General features: G+C 38.9%; 3 protein-coding genes across 3 annotated transcripts in view; all 3 read left to right on the top strand.

Annotated features, from left to right (window-relative positions):
• The window catches only part of LOC101847314, a gene marked incomplete at its 5' end in the record, with an annotated part of 9,336 nt that extends 7,348 nt beyond the window's left edge, over window positions 1-1,988 (top strand). The window contains 1 exon segment of the mRNA XM_005092174.3: window positions 1,603-1,988.
• LOC101853223 (mitochondrial fission process protein 1-like) lies at window positions 412-1,988 on the top strand. The gene is made up of 2 exons (XM_005092108.3): window positions 412-535; window positions 1,397-1,988. Exons 1-2 carry the CDS (start codon window positions 450-452, stop codon window positions 1,554-1,556), a joined length of 246 nt encoding a protein of 81 aa, XP_005092165.1. The 5' UTR covers window positions 412-449; the 3' UTR covers window positions 1,557-1,988.
• A 3,170-nt stretch (window positions 1,989-5,158) lies between these two features.
• Window positions 5,159-16,146, top strand: LOC101852986 (sigma intracellular receptor 2). The gene is made up of 3 exons (XM_005092107.3): window positions 5,159-5,504; window positions 11,254-11,398; window positions 13,638-16,146. The coding sequence occupies exons 1-3, from the start codon at window positions 5,394-5,396 to the stop codon at window positions 13,904-13,906; spliced, it is 525 nt and encodes a 174-aa protein (XP_005092164.1). The 5' UTR covers window positions 5,159-5,393; the 3' UTR covers window positions 13,907-16,146.
• Window positions 16,147-17,102: the final 956 nt, after the last annotated feature.

The following is a 17,102-nucleotide window of genomic DNA, read 5'->3' as shown; positions in this document are numbered from 1 at the left end:
TTGATGATGATGATGATGATGATGATGATGATGATGATGATGATGATGATGATGATGATGATGATGATGATGATGATGATGATTGATGATGATGATGATGATGATGATGATTGCATAAGTGCGAAACGTTGAACATTTTCTATAATGTTATAAAACTTCAAACGATCAAGTCTCCTCCAACTTTTTTTTTCTTATTGTACTTGCAACGACGACGTCAACGACGACGATGGCGATGATGATGATGATGATGAAGGTGGTGATGATGATAACAACAGCGACAACGATGACGATGATGACCATGACGAAAGTGATGATGAAGACGGAAGGGAGGGGGGAGGGGGGAGGGCACTGACATTTACAATTGACAAAAGTAGTAAAACATGCGTTTTGTTTTGTTTTATTTTGTTTTGCTTATTTGTCATACATCTGACCGCCAGGACGCATCGGCCATGTTAATCTCGGCACTGGATGTCATCATCTGGCACGGCGTGGCTTCCGTGCTTGTTCCAGGCTTTGTCCTGTTCCACTTCACAAAGTAAGGGGTGTTTGTGTAAACCAAGGGTGCTCTGGTGTGGTTTGCTCCTTCTTTCCTATCAAACTTCTATCGTCCTTATCTCTCGTTTGTTACTCTCTTGTAACACTTCTGATCTTCGGCACCTATATGACCTTATTGTGTTGCAAGTGCCATAAAACTCTTATTAAAACTAAACGAAAACAAGGATGTTTTCGAGATAATTAAAAACAAACAAACCAGGTTGTAATTACATTCTAGGCCTACTTTGCTTGACATTTATAAGAAAATTTGCGTTACTATAGCATACTTACATACATATTTGTACTTATAAATGCTTGAATACATAGCACAACGAAAACAATCCCACAGAGCAGATGCCATACAATACCATACCATGCCATACCATATCATACCATACCATATCATACCATATCATACCATATCATACCATACCATACCATACCATACCATACCATACCATACCATGCCATGCCATGCCATGCCATGCCATGCCATGCCATGCCATGCCATTCCTTGCGATGCCATGCCATAGTATACCAAATCACATCACACCACACCACACCACACCACATCAAACAACGCCACACCACACAACACCACACCACACCACACCTCACCACACCACACCACATCACACTACACCACACCCACACAGCCCACCCCACGCCATACCACGCCATACCACGCCATACCACACCACACCACACCACACCCGCCCAGCCCACCCCACGCCATACCACGCCACACCACATCACACCACATCACACCATACAACACCACACCACACCACAGTATACGACACCACCTACACTACACCACACTACAATTTACCACAGCATACCACTTGTATCTCTCCACTAGGTTAATGAAGGGCATTTTCGGCGACATTGACGGAATGCCTGGGGTGGCCAAAGACTGGGGGGCAGTGGCGGTTAGCTTCGGCCTGTTGGCGTTCATGTCTGTACCCCTAGACGGCCTGGCGAACACACTTCTGGACTCGACCATCAGAACAGCAGAGTGATGAGGACAGAAAATCTTAGCAGAATCTCCTCGACAAAAAAAACTTATTTTGTGATCACACCGAAATATGCACATACGCTACTTCTCCGTCGGGGGTTGTTATGTACCGATATCGGTACTAAATACATACATTCGTACTTTTAAGAATATAAGAAAGTAGGCTACTGCTAAAAGAAAGTCTCCCTCTCGCACACTTTCACGCCCCGACCCCACCCCCTTTTTAATGGGGTTGAATTAACAGCATCTAAACTTAGAAGATACATTATTACCGACTCTTCGAATTCTCGTGCTCATAGTTTCTTGTAGTTTTCTCAAAAACTAATATTAACTACAATGGTTATAGTTTCGCACTAGGGAACTAAAAGTTCAAGAAGAGCAGTCAAAACATTAGAATCTGGTCAATATAAATTTGATTCACTTTCGAAACTGAAAATTGTCTTGATGTTTGATTGCTTGAGTAGATCTTCTTTTTTTTGTTCGTTCGTTTTGTGTTCGTTTTTGTTTTTCTGTTTAGGTCAATAGGCAGCTGGAAAACAAAATACCCGTTAACTCGACCAGTAAATTAATATTTTGCATTATTATTATTACCCTATCATTATTATTAAAGTAAAGTCTCTACGTCATCGCACGGCCACCGTGAGCTATTCCCTTTATGAAAGACATGCCTGCAACCGGACTGTGACCATGACCGCAACTCGAGATCGTTGCCTACCGATGTCACGTTGATCAAGGGGTTCGAACTAAGGGTCTCAGCTTTACTTTACTGCAAACTCTGTCAAAGTCAGTGTACAGTGTTTTCTCAGTCGTCTTGATTATCAGATTGTTGCTGCAGTGTGGATCTGATCGCTGCACCCCCCTTCAAATCTCCAAATGACCCCCCTGGTCTGCCCCCCCCCTCCCATATAATAACAAACTCAAAACATCTGTTCAAGTCCTTTGACTTTGAGGAGCAAGATATTTTTGGTCCACCTGCGCCCCTGTTGTCGCCTAGGCCCAAATTGACATTGGAAATAAATACGAATAACCAAACAAAAATATTTGAAGTTTTTCGATTGTGTAGATGTGAAATGTTACACTTCAGTTTTTGATTTGCGTAACTTTTGTTGTCCTTGTGATCTTTGTTTTAGTAACTTTAGTAGAGGTTTTACGGCGCTTGCAACTGCATAAGGTCATTATGAAAGAATGATTCATTTAACAATAATATGCTGTTACTTAAAAAAAAATTGTGACACACTGATTGTCTTGGTTTTGTTTTCTTTCTTTTTTCTTTAAGTGAAAAACAATCACTTGAATTACTTTTTGACTCCTATTCGTACATCATAGTATGAAGCCGTCAAAATGATAATGAACATATCTGCTCTACCGCACCTTTTACTACTGTTATCTCCTCAGCAGACCCTAGGACACTCAGGAACATTCTCGGCTTCTCAGAGTGCAAGCTACGGATTACAGACGCTAAACACTGCAACCTAACAAGATCTTTTGCTGTCTATTAGTAGGCCTACACAATCCCACTTATGGGTGACGTGAGGAAAATTCGTATATAAATAAGAAGTGCCTTTCCCAAGGACACAACGAGCCCCTATGGGATTTGAACCCACACAATTCCTACGGTTGTTGCGCATTCGAGAGCCTTATTATCTTATAACCACTAATCTAGGACAGCTGTCAACCATCTCACTTTTTAGGTGCAGTTGAACCCCATTGTCATGCTGTGCAGTAAATACGTTCAAGTCAAAGAGTACACCACGGTGTTTCTACATGTGTGGTTCGTGCTGTGACCGTTTTTTCCAGCGCACAAAGATGAGTGTGAAAAGTGAGGAATGAATGAGCAAGTATGGACACTACCACGGATTGGTTTTTTAAATCTCACATTGTAAAACTGGAGAAAAAACAAACAAACATCAACACCCAAAACAAAAAAAACCAACCCCGACGACAATAAACAAACAATCAAACAAAAGAAAACAAACAAACAAACAAATAAAGAACCCAAAACAACAACAACAACAACAACAACAACAAATTCCAACAACACCCCTTCCCCAAAATAACAAATAAGCAACAACCAGTAAGTGTAAGCAGTATCCAACTGAATAAAACAGTGTTGGTAATGTTATCATGGCTCATGGCCTATTCAAGGTAAATTTAGATGTATCTCTCACTTTCAGTCATTGTTTCCAGATTTTAAGGACACCCTGTTGATGTAGATCTAGGCCACAGAATTCTACACTTAGTGTAGAATTCTGTGATCTAGGCCTACTGTTCGTAATATTTTTATTATATGCCAAGTTGTCAATTTACGTGAGATTGACCATGTCATCAGTTATCCTTCTGCGTTTTGACACTTTCACGATAGTTCTCTCAGATACCGCAGTCTCTTCATTGTAAGTCCTTATTCCTGGTCTCACTCTTCATCTCTTGCTTCGTATGAACATTCCCTGCGTAATGTAGACTAGCCTTCCCAGGATTCGCATGGTATCTTAAAAAACAACAAAAAAAAAACACAACCCCCCCCCCACAAAAAACAATAAAATAACAACAACAACAACAACCCCGCAACCACCCACCCAAAAAACCCCAAACAAAAAACCCCAAAAAACCCCAACAAAACAAACGAACTTTGAAACCGACAAATAGTTTCCACTTTTTTTTCCACGTCAGTAAATGTTTCTGGATATAAAATTAAAAACAGTCATCTACCCACACGCTCCCCCAACCTCCTTTCACAGGTGGCAGTCATTCCGTTATTTTGTCGGTTTACTTCTCTTTTTCTTTTTCTTTTTCTTCTCTATGCAGCCGTTTCAAAAGATACGATAACAAAACACGACGTACGGATAGGGTTAACGAAACTTATGAAACGGCTGTATGAAGCAACCAAGCAAAACGAACAAAACAAACACAAAAGAGACGAATATAAAAACAACAACAACAACAGCAACAGGCGTCGCTTGTTAAAAGAAAAGTAATTAACATGTGTTTTAAGTTAAGTGTAACGTTAACTAACTGACTAGATCTCAGGACAAGATTCCACACTGCATTCCCTTACTTGCGGCCACTGCTTGCTCTTGGGCAGCGGTTCTGACGTAGTCGTAGCCCACTTGTCCCCCTCTCTCATCAACCGCTCTTCACCAGACAATAGAAAAATATTTGTTCGCAGCTGAAAGTCATTGGGTTTATAAAATTTTCCTGCTTGCAAGTGAAAGTGAAACAAAGAGAGAAAAAAAGTCATAGCAAAAACCCTGCTCGTTGAGTGACATGTGAATAATGAAATGTTAACCAAATGCCAACTATAAAACAGCTCTGCACCGAAACATAAAAATTATAATACATTGTAATAAGTACCTCCTCAAAGAAAACGAAAAACAAACAACAAAAAACAAACAAAAAACCCCCCCAAAACAATAACAACCCCCCAAAAAAACCCACACAACCAAAAAAACAAACAAACAAAAAACCCCAAAAAACCCCCAAAAACAAACAAAAAAGCCCACAGCATAATTCAACGAATGGAAGTACTGGAGCACTTACAAAAAAATGCGTACTGCTGCATACTGCAATACAAGAATCCCCCGAGAGTAGATTATTCGCAATCCAAACTTTATGAATGAGGAAGTTTTGACGACGAGTTTAGAGCTCCGCGAAACAACAAATTTGCAGTGTGTCGATTATTATTGACACAAGTTAATATTGATGTATCTTTTGATTTCAGCTTTGGATTTCTGACTTCCAGTTTGCTGTTAACGTGAATACTAGATCTAGAAAAAGCGCAGTAACTTAATTGAACCTGAAAGTTTGAGAAAAAAGCCTGTGTCAACAAGACACAAGAGACTTGAAAATGCTCAGATTTGCTGATGCTGTCTTCTGTTTTTATTTTGTCTCACATATTCCCATCGTTTTGCTCGTGGATCTGCAGGCATTGCTGCCCGAGGAGTATTTCCCTAAATCAGTGAGTGAAAATGGCATTAGGTTATAACAACAATTAAAATCTAGATCTAATTTAGATCGGTGATCTTATTATATTTTAGCCTATAGTCTATAGTTAGCTAGATCTAGCACGTTAAATAAATTCTTCAATTGAGGACTTCCGAACGACCACTATCAGATCTGGATCAAAATTCTATGTCATCAAGATTGTACTCTATGGCTTCCAAAATCATCATGGAAGACTGAAAACCACTGTTATATGATCTGTCCATGACAAAATTACGGTAGTTTGCACATTTTTAGGCCCAGTTCAAAGTTTTGAAGGTGGTCTGAGTCGGGGATTAGTAGACTTTGGGAATTTAACGTGCTAAAGTATAAGATCACCCTAGATTCTACCTCAAGTGGGTCGAGGCCATTATTAAAGTATATATGGTCAAAAATTCGTGGTGCTGTCGTGTTTGTATACACACACAAGTACAAGGAATGATCGACTACAGAATACAGCAGATAAGGCACAGAGGTTTAATGGCTCATGCTGCGGCCGGGACACAGACTCGAAGTGCGAACAGAACAAAGACTAAGTCGAAACTAAAAGTGAGAGGGTTAGTAGGTCACTGGAACACAGGTTGTACAACAATGAGGTCGTAGTACGGTAAACATTAAAATATCATGACAGGTGCGACTTATTTTCAAATATCTCCTCAACTTACAGCTATCGAACATAGGTTCTGCAATATTTGCACAGTGACTTGTATCAATTTGACTTAAACAGATCAACATTTTTGTAAATACCTGCAAGCTGTATTCTAGAAAATTCCTAATTCAAGTGGGTGGTTTCTACAGATTTCTTAATGTTTACAGTTTGGGCAATATTGCTTTTAATAGCAAGTCCGTCAGGTTTTTTTAATGGGGACATTATATGCTTATTGAACGCATTTTTTGAGAGCCATTAGTAGTGCAAAAATGTGTTCACTATCAATAATTTCTTGTAACAAGTTTTGCAAGTAAAAATTGTCATTGATGAGCTGTGACGTAGGCCATGTGTAATCAAAATGTGTGTGAGAAGCGGGAAGTGCTGTGAACAATACCATTTGATATGTTACAGAGATTTCAAGTATTATACACATATAAATTTATGAAGAAAAGTTTTTTAAATCTAACCCCAATTGTTCTAGAAAAAATATGATTTAGTTTTAAGACAAATTGGATACGAACTGCATGCAAAGTATGGATAACACTGATTCACCCGTTAAAGAGATATTTCAGGATTTATAAGTTGCGCCACTAATTTTTTACCACACTATAGTTAAGTTTAAATAGTCATCATTTATCATTCCAAGTCGGGGCGTATAGATCATTATTATATTATATAATAGTAGCTTGTTCACTTTCATCTGTCCATGTTAACCTCTTTATCTCCAGGGGGGGGGGGGGGGGGGATAAACCTACTACGCCGGGGCCCACATTTTTGGTACTAAATCTAAAACTGACAAAAACATCACTAAATGGGTCATAAAGTCGAAACTAGCAAACCTATTGTGATAGTATTCATCTTACGAATGAACTTCCGGGAAAAGTAATTTGATGTGGAAGTCGTCGTAAAGGAATGTGTGCGAGCCGCTGTCAGCGGCTCAGCTCACTGGCACAGCAGATCCTACAGCGAGCTGCTAGGAGCGGCTTGCCGAAGATAAAGAGTTCACCCATTTGTTAATTTACCTATATGCCAGTGACGAAACAAAAATATTTTTTTGTAAAATGTTGATCCAGTATCAGTACGGTAATAATTTAATTTAAAAGTTTTTCTATTTAGACCCTATTTCGAATACAGCTATTTCGGTGCATACACATAATTACTAAATTTTTTACAAATTACAACAACCTAGCTTACAAATTACTCATATTGAGACCGTGATAATACCTGGCCTCCATATATTTCAGTGGAAGCCTGTAGTTTTCATCCCCCCACAGTCAAGGCTAGAAGTCTCCTTGAGATTCTTGAAAAGTACTCACCCGTCTGTTGGACCATGCCATGTTTCTTAGGTCTTAGGTGTGCGAATAAGTGATGTGTTTCGGAAAATATGTCAACTTTTTAATGTTTTAGATGTTCAGTAGAGTTCAAGAATTTCGAACACAAAAATCACAAATTCTCAGGTGTCTCGAACATAATGCTCGATCCTGTTTCAGTACTCAGTCTCTACAATATCTTTCACGGAGTTCCCGATCACTCCGAACACACAACGTGACAACACTAGAATCTCGAACTAATCCACTTCACATTCTCAACTAAAGACTCGGCTTTGCAGCCTTTCTGGCCGCGGGTAGGTGTTTCTTTGTTATTGTTAATATTGTTACTGCCAAAACGTGATCCTTGTCTTACCACGAGAGGCTGGAGGAAGAGGAGGTGGGGAAGGGGGGTTAGGGAGTGCTGCTGACCGCACTGCATGACTGGCTCACCACGTGTGCAATCATGCTGTGGGACGCACGGGATGCGGATTACAAGAGGCGTAACTTTCTGTAAGTTGAAATGAAATGAGTGGGAAGGAATGATGTAGGAGTCGGCTGTGCACACGAGAGATTTTCTGCTTTTCACTTTCTTTTATCTTGATCCTGCTTTCACACCATCAACAAGTTCATCAAGGGAGCTAACCTCGTGAATAGTTTTTATTTTGTTTTTTTTTACCTCCCTTGATTTCCTCTTTATTTTTTTTTTTTGTATTTGGAGCTTTCATGGACCTGACGAATTACGGAAATCTCAAACTGTATTTACAATCCCCTACGAATTCAAGTTACCAGTGTTTGACTGCATGTTTTAAATCCGCTATTATTTTTGTGACTCGCTTTACTTTAGGCCAACTAAAAAAAATCATCTCAGGATCTTAGCTTGCATAGACCTTCATAATGGGCTTCTACATTCTGTTGTTCATACAACTTGTAGACCCAAAGATCTGGGAAGATTAAACATAGCGATTTTAATTTTAACTTGTTTTAAATGTGATCAGATGAAAGTGATCAAGCTATTTAAGGCATATCATAATCTATTCCTGAATATTGTTTCATTTGTTTGTTTGTTATGTATTCTATTCCTGCTAGATGCTTGCAGAAATTAAATTACAATTGAACTTAATCTAATAGCCCCCTATATAAGACAATCAACTGTACAAACAGCCACTTCCCATTTCTCCTCTTGCTTTTTTTTTTTTTACATTATAGACCTAATGACACTGTGTAAGACGTCCGCCTGTTTAAACAACCCACTTTTCTCCTCGACAATGGGTGTCCATTATTATAGACTATTTTGACTGTACAGTACATAGGCTATACTATATATTTTACTACTTAGGCTGCTTTAATCAGAACTAACCTGTCAACAAACCCGAAATGTAAAGAAAATGCAAAGTGATTCATGCATCAACAGCTTGAAACAAAGAAGACATAAGAACTCATGCTTTATAAACAGCTTTATCATCATTTATCCATAATGTTACACCTGCTCATAGGTGGCTCCTCACTCTGCTTGCCTGCTAAATTTACCCCCCCCCCCTCCCCCCAATTCTCATTCTTTTTAGTTTAAAAAATAAAGGTGTTCTCTATGAAAGGGAAACTAGACCTTTAGCCTATTTTGGACATAGATCTATGTGAAAAATGACACACAGACTGATAGAGAAAAACTTTTTGAGAGGTGCCATCAAATTTATTCCAGAGGCGATTGGCATACCTTTATGGCTAGTTACTGTAACAATGTCAATGGACATGCATTGGGATTTATTAAGTCAACTAAAATTGTAGAGGACTGAGACGGAATCCAATGTAAACTTTAAACATATATATATATATATGTGAGGCATCATGGTGAAATCAAACGCTCGTCAAAATTCTGAAATCGAAGAAACCAGCATTTTTCTGCCGGTTTCGCAATTAAAAAAAGTTTAAGTAAGAGTCTTACGGCACTTGCAACACAATAAGGTTATAAGGGCTGAAGATTAGAAGTGTGTTACAAGAGTAACAAACACAAAAAAGAAAGAGGAGAGATCAGGACGATAGATGTTTGATAGGAAAGAAGGAGCAAACCATACTAGAGCACCCTCCAACCACCCGTTGGCAATTTTGATCGAATTTTAGTTTTATGGCTCAGCTTTTTATATGTCCATTAAAAAAAAAGCCCATTACTGTGTGGATTTTACTGTTAAATGTTGATTAAAGGCACAAAATATTTAAATTTACAGTTTTTCAGGACTCTCGAGCTTTGAAATTCAATTTTCCAAACTTTGGTCACCGTTTTCTTGCTAATTTTACCTCTGAAACCAGGCAACCCCTACCTCCTTGTGTTGCAAATATCTCAACTTCTAATTAAGGTAGATAGCTATTTTTTCATTAAAAGCAAGATAAATGAACATGCATAAATATTTAAAAACTGGGGTTGCTCGTGGTTTGTAGAACTGACCGACTGGCCCTGCACATCAATTCCCTTTTCCCTCCTCCTCCCTCTTATCCCCAACACCTTCCCTCCCCCCCTCCCCCCCCCCTCCTCCCCCCCCCAACAAAAAACAACAACATGCACACACTCTCCGTTGTATATCTACACCTTCGCTGTCCCTCACTACAAACCCACCCACACACACACACCCACACATACATGCACGCACGCACAAACCAATTACAGACTGAGCCATGAAATACTTACGTGTTTACATAATGTTATAAAGTAAATACTGTTAAGATAGTCTGAAGAATCTTTGATAATTGATACTGTACCAATGACATGACGCTGTCCTGTGCAGATCAAATCTTGAAGTAGAATCATTTACAACGGTGTACTAAAAATGTACACGCACTGAACATAGTCATAGCACACAATTCCTGGTCATATTCAAACCTTCTAGTCGCACTTCTCAGAAGACTGCATATGGGTAAGTGGGGAACTGTGTCAATATAGGACTTAGTGCTTGCCGGGGTGAGGGAAAAGGGGAGGGCAGGGTAGGATGCTGTTTAAGCGGCCCATACTCTGTCAGCCAAGTGCCTCTCGTGGACTCTCATCCTTGGTAACATTTCTTCTATAACATGATTAGCAAATTCTTAAATATGCCAGTCTGCCAGGTAAGGTTTCAGTAGGAAGTAAGTGACGATTAGAACATCAAACAGAACCATGGGTGACCAAAAACCTACAGGCAATACAAATTTGAGCTGTGCTGACAATAAATGTACAAACAGTAACTAGAGACAGTTTTGCTGATAATGTTTCTGATGAAATACATATTAAATAGTCTTATCCTTCAATAAAGTAAGCAACTGAGAAGCCAAATTGGCAGCTAGAGGCTTTCTCTTTGGGCCCGGTAGACAATTTGTAAAATCGCCGGCTAGGAACACGGTGTTTGCACGAAGTTGTTTGTTGCGACAGGAGGCGGTGACAACAAAATTGTGAGCCACCGTTGATAAAACGGAGACGAAGGAAAAAGAATCTGGAGTTCATCAACTTATCTGTGAACCGCTATCATCTTCTTTTTGGGGGGGGGGGGGGGGGCCTTCAAATCAGCAATGTGCTTTTTGAATGTTGACGAAAAATATTATTCATTAAGACTTACTTGAAAATGAATGAAAATTATTAGCAGCAATAAATCTCTTGTCCACTGTTCAGCCGATAAAAAGTGACCAGCTCTGCCGGTCTTGCCCAGTTAACGAACCGCGCCTGTTTAGAAAGATACCAATTACTCTAAATGCCCAAAAATTGAGGAGCGCCTGATTCCACCACGTCATGACACATATTATATTCACAGGTGGTTGCAATGAAGGATGATTACTGCCGTGAGTTCCGTGACCCAATGTTGATGGATCCTCCCGGATGGTATCAGTCATTAATTTTATGTACTGTATTTATAAAGCTTCCATTTACTGTGTTTGCACTTTATGGATATCTTAAAGGTGAGATGCTGTCTTCTTGCAATCCATATTAACCTTTTAACATTATCTCTATACAGTATAGCATGCACATAACGAAGCTTGCTTATGATAAATTTATAACAGATTTTCATGTCCAGAATTTTTTCTTATTGTTACATGTAGAAATTCTTTACGCTTAAAACTTGCATAAATAAAATTCATACTTTGTAACAAAAAGATGTCCTATCCTGCAGAATTCACTATGTGTGTGCTAGACTGTATATGTAGTAAGTCCCCTTTTTTTAAATTTTGAAGTATTGGGAAACTCATTTGTGTTTGTCACTTGCAGAGTTTGTATTATGAGTGATCGTCAAAAACGTTTTTCCATAACTAGAGAGAAACTGGCATTGCTTTCAATTTTCATGGACAGATTTTAGCAACAGCTCATAAGTTGAGCATAAGGAAACTGCTGAAATTGAGTAAGTTGATATGCAGCCCTGAAAAATAAATAATTGGGTTAAAGAAATTCTTTTGCACTGTTTCAGCATCTAGCCTGTTAATATGTTTTGACTTAAACAAAAAATTTTGGTAAGTGTTTTACTGCGCTTGCAACTGCATAAGATAATAAAAAATATAAGTGTGTGGGGACACATTAAACGTTTTTAGTTTGGTAGAAATTAATTGTAAATTTTGCCGGGGCGGCAGCTGAAGCCTACTCTTTTCGCTTACTCTTTTTGATTTTGGATCACCGAGGAATCTTTAAGATGCGCAATTTGCACACAGGACCTCCGAGATTTTTCGCCTGTCTGAGAAGGCTGGGTATTAGATCTTACCTACCCTCAGATCAAAGGTGTGGCTGAAAGACAGCAGTAAAAAGGAACCAAGGAGTAGCAGTAGCCAGGCTACAGAAAGAGTCAAGATCCTAGAGGAGGGGGTAAAGGTTTGGGGGGTTGGGGCCGAAAGTGGCGATGGAAACAGACGACAGAACATGGTTAGAGAGCAGGATAGGAGCTGTAAAGAGAACATTTTAGAATAGAAAATTTTCCATCGCTGTCATGTTTTGAACCTGGGACCTATTGAATGAGAGGTGAACACTGTAACCCCTTGACTTGACCAAGAGAGCTTTGCTGAACAACACAGGAGTTATAATATGTACTTTTAAAATTAATCAAGTCAATCAGGAGACAGCATGACAGCTTCAGTTGCAAACACTGAGAAGGAGGGTTGGAGTTAGATCTCTGAGTCTCCTTTAAACATAATTCTGTCAAATATTGTTTAATAATGATATTAGACATCATTTGTATCATGAAAGTTCCCTCTCCACAGCAAGCTCTATACGCTTTACAATATATATTATTACCCCAGCAGACCTGATAGCATTCTGAAATAATCTCAACTGCTGTACATGCTGCCATTTTGTAAGCTCTAAAACACTAACATACTGACAAGATCTTTCCTTGTCTATGGCCGGGTAGCCATTCCTACCAGGATGAAGTAAAGAAAATTTATTCTCAAGGACACATCAGACCAAAGAAGTGTGTGTGTGCGTGCGTGCATGAGAGAGAGAGAGAAAAAGAGAGAGAGAGAGAGGGAGGGAGGGAGGGAGGGAGGGAGGGAGGGAGGGAGGGAGAGAGAGAGAGACCTTCTTGTATGTACACATTATGATTGTCTTGTTTTGGGTTTGAAACAATATTAATGTCAGCATAATGGGATGATGAGCAAGTTAGCCGATTTGTCTTGTTGTCAACTCAACCCTAGGGATCAGACAAAAATGTCATAATGCTGCACCTTGAAGTGCTTATGGTTTTGTTGAAAATGATCTTCTTTCTATCATAATGGTAATTGTCTTCTCCTTGCTTTTTGAAAAGACACTGGACAAATGAATCCAAGAAGAGGATAACATAGCTTTTTGTTGAGATCATCCAAGCAACGGAATGAATGGAGAACCATGATTGCTGATGTCTGCCACAGATCTTGCTCTTGATGATGATGACGATGATGATGATGATGATGATGATGATGATCTGTTGTTCTCATAACCAAGCTCACCATTATTATAAAGGGAATCAAGTGGGAAAAACGAGATGCATGTCTTGGCTAATTTCATCGTGGTTAAACAGTATCAAAGCCTTTTTTCACAGGTCGGTTTTGGCTGGGTCAAAAGCTAGTACTACATTCTTTTTAACTGCTCGATTTTTGTCTGGGGTAAATAGGAAAGGGTTGTCAATTCAAATAAATTATGTGAATTGCTGTATTTGAAATCTTACGTATACGTCCACAGGTGCCAGGCAGTGCCCCTGGTTGAGGATTCCAAGCATTCTATACGGCTGCCACGTCGCCACCATGCTCATTCCTGTCTTTGGACACACGTTGACACACGATTTCTCTAAAGGAAAATTCCCAGGACCAAGAAATATGCATGAGCGTCTCGTTCTTATTGGTATGTTCAGCCCTCACCTCCTTTTGCCTCTATGGATAATGTTGGACGCGTTGTTTAGTTCAGCATTTCAACAGCAGGGGAAGCAGTCGCAGCAAAAGAAAATCAAATAGGGGAAATCACCTGCATATAAAATTTCTTTATATCTGGATACATGTGTTCCATTTAATTTAAATTTTAAATGGGTGATTAGGGATGCCAATTATATGTTCTATTTTTTTTTACTACATCTCTTTTGTTTATGTCCAATTTTCTTTTTGGTTGCCTTCTATGACCATGACTGTGTTGATTTGCCTCCCCTCCCCTTCCTTGTTACATAAACAAACACATTTTCCAATGCCACTGCACTGCACTGTTTTAGACTATTGATTACTTAAACAAGGAGAGGAGTCTAATATGGTCAGTCTATCTGTCATTCTTTTGTTTTAGCGAAAGTCAGAAGTCTAAGGCATGCACAATGGTCCTTCATATATCACCTGAGGAAGATACTCATATATACAGACATTATATATACACCCGCACTGATATAGTGAATAATTCAAATACAGCTCCGTGGTGATAGCGGTGTGGTCATGAATCAACAATGCTCTTCATACACAACTTTCACCTGCCTCTTTGACCCTCTCTCAAATTTCATTTCAATTACATATATCACCATGGCAACATACCTTTCAACAAAGCTTTCAAGCTTGCGTAACTCTGATAATAGAGTGTTTATACCAGTGTCTGTGGTTTATTAGTTAAAAAGCTTTTACCTATTGTTTGCAGAATATGTGAGTTCAATTCCCTGATGGAGAAATTTTTAAAATCAAATTGTATCTCCCTCTGCCTGCTGGGATTTTGTACCCTTCTCAGCCTAGGCTGGAGCTGACAGTCAGGGTTGAATTGAACTTCTTTCCTAATAATTATAATTGAATCATCGGCCCACACCTTGCCTTACTCTGTGCTGTCTCTCTCTCTCTCTCTCTCTCTCTCTCTCTCTCTCTCTCTCTCTCTCTCTCCTCATGTTATGGGTACAATGGTGAACTGAATTTGCAGCTATCTTTAAGTTAGACGCCCTCACTGGTGCCCATTTTGCCCATTTTTCTTTTGGTGCTATTTGTACAAATGGTTTGCTCTATGTGCATGTTTTGAAAGCGAAGAATATGTAAGAAAAAATTTGGGACCAGAAAATCTGTTTGTACATTATGTGTGCATTTTTCACGGTGCGTTTTTCATGTGAATGCTAGACAAGACTGTATATTATATTGAAGACTACAGTAGGAATAATGACAAGAGTTTCTCTTTGGTAAATTTGAGAAAGCTTTAAATTTCAAACTAGCTGGGTACCTCGTTCGATGAATGAACTTAATCATCAAGTCATGGTGGGTTAAGTGCGCACAGCATGTGAACGGAAGTCTTGAAATATGTCTTGAACACTGCACTGAAATGCTAGAACTCTGTGTGGACGAAACAAAGCATTTTGGAAAAATCGGGGAAAGCAGATTGCGTGGATTTTTAAAAGTTAGGTCCAAGCTGCATGGACGCCTGCGAAGTTTCAAAGGCGTGGGTTAGGTAATAAGGGAGGAGTTTGTGCACAAAGCCTCTTAAGTCCAATTTTATATAGAGAGATTTTGAAAATTTCATATTTTAAAAGAGAAGGATATGAAATTTTCTCTGTTCATTTTTACTTGCTCAGTCCCACTTGTCTCTGTTATAAAATGTTTTTATAATAATATTATTGTTGTGTTATTTTTTAAATGTAGTGGCATGAATCCCCCATGGGGTATAACTCAAATTAATGAAATGCGTGTACATGACAATGGCATTATTTCCCCTGTAGTCTTCATTAAGCTTCCCAATCATTATACATGTATTATGTGTGTCCATTATGAAATCAGGCTCTGGTCAAAGTAAAGATATTCAAGAAACATAATTTTTCCCACCTGTTGCGCAATTTGTACAGATTTTGGTATTTTTTGCTCAACGCCTATTTGGTCTATTTAATAATTATACATTTCTGTGTGGATTTTACTGAAAAATGTTCATCAAAGGCATCAAAAAAAAAAAAAAATGTACCGTTTCCGAGGACACTCAAGGGCTGAAAATCTCTTAACTTTGGTGGCCATTTTCTTGCTAATTTTACCTCTGACACCAGGTGACCCCACTTCATTGAGTAGCAAATATATGTCGACTCTTACTCTTAATTCGAGACAGATGGTGTTTTTTTCATCTAAAGCAAGATATATTGATAAGCTTTAACAGATGATATCAATATGTCCATATGTATGAGTAGTGACAAGTGCCTGATTCCACAGTGTTGTGGCACATATTCCACTACATTTGTTGCAATAAATAGATATTATTATTTTTTTGTGTGTGCATATTTTACTTTGATTTTTAAAAAAATGTGTTCTTTCCATTACGTAGTTCGATAAGATGAATTCTTTTGTGCTGTTCAGTTGTCCTTTATTGGAAGACAGCATTGTTTGGGTGTAACTGTTGATTTTTTAAATTATGGGATGTTTTTGAACAAAATATTGTGTTTGCATGACTACCTAGCTGTGTGGGAATCCAGGGAAACGAGCAAGTCAATCTTGTATCAAAGGAATCCTTGTCCCTTCTCTTGGAATCAATGGACAACACCCTCCCACAGACAGACTTTGTGGGTGGTTGGCGGGTGCTCTGGTGTGGTTTGCTTCTTCTTTCCTATGAAACATCTATTGTCCTTGCCTTATCTCCCCTTCTTCTTTTTTATGTTTGTTACTCTCTTGTAACACCTCTAATCTTCTGGCGCTCATATGACCTTATGCAGTTGCGAGCGCCGTAAAACCTCTACTAAAAACTAAAAAAGACAGACTTAAAAAATACATTTAGAAGCTACGCTTCCAGTCTGTGGGAGGAACACTGGAGTGAACAATTGAACGGCAAGCTCCACGATATTATTATTCCCAAACTGGGCCTGAACATCTTCAGGCCTCTCCAGAAGAGATACAGTTGTTTTTACAAGATTATGCATTGGACATACCGGACCATCAATGATTTATTTATAGAGGCACCAGCCATCCATGTCCAGGTGCTGTTTTAGCCAATTGGACATACCTCCCAACTCATAAATGCCTCATGCAGGGGAAATGAGATGTTCTTTTGTTTTGCTGTCCCCATGGTTTTATGCACACCGCATAATTTAGCAAAATTTGATTTTTTTGTGCATAATTTCGGATTATTTCCCTTTATTATTCTTTTTAAAAAATTAACAGAATTGCATAATTTCACGTTTTTTGGCTCAGTTTGCATAATTTCAGACTTTTTTTGCGTAAAACCATGGGG

Source organism: Aplysia californica, unplaced genomic scaffold (assembly GCF_000002075.1).
Source record: "Aplysia californica isolate F4 #8 unplaced genomic scaffold, AplCal3.0 scaffold00041, whole genome shotgun sequence".
In the NCBI taxonomy this organism is placed as follows: Eukaryota; Metazoa; Mollusca; class Gastropoda; order Aplysiida; family Aplysiidae; genus Aplysia; species Aplysia californica.
The sequence above is the reverse complement of the archived record's forward strand: the minus strand, read 5'-3'. Positions and strand labels throughout refer to the sequence as shown.

Coding starts and splice junctions, on each gene's coding strand:
- LOC101852986 (XM_005092107.3), top strand. CDS start 5,394: ATGCTCAGATTTGCTGATGCTGTCTTCTGTTTTTATTTTGTCTCACAT. Junction 5,505..11,253: donor AGGAGTATTTCCCTAAATCA/GTGAGTGAAAAT, acceptor TTATATTCACAG/GTGGTTGCAATGAAGGATGA. Junction 11,399..13,637: donor ACTTTATGGATATCTTAAAG/GTGAGATGCTGT, acceptor ATACGTCCACAG/GTGCCAGGCAGTGCCCCTGG.
- LOC101853223 (XM_005092108.3), top strand. CDS start 450: ATGTTAATCTCGGCACTGGATGTCATCATCTGGCACGGCGTGGCTTCC. Junction 536..1,396: donor GTCCTGTTCCACTTCACAAA/GTAAGGGGTGTT, acceptor TCTCTCCACTAG/GTTAATGAAGGGCATTTTCG.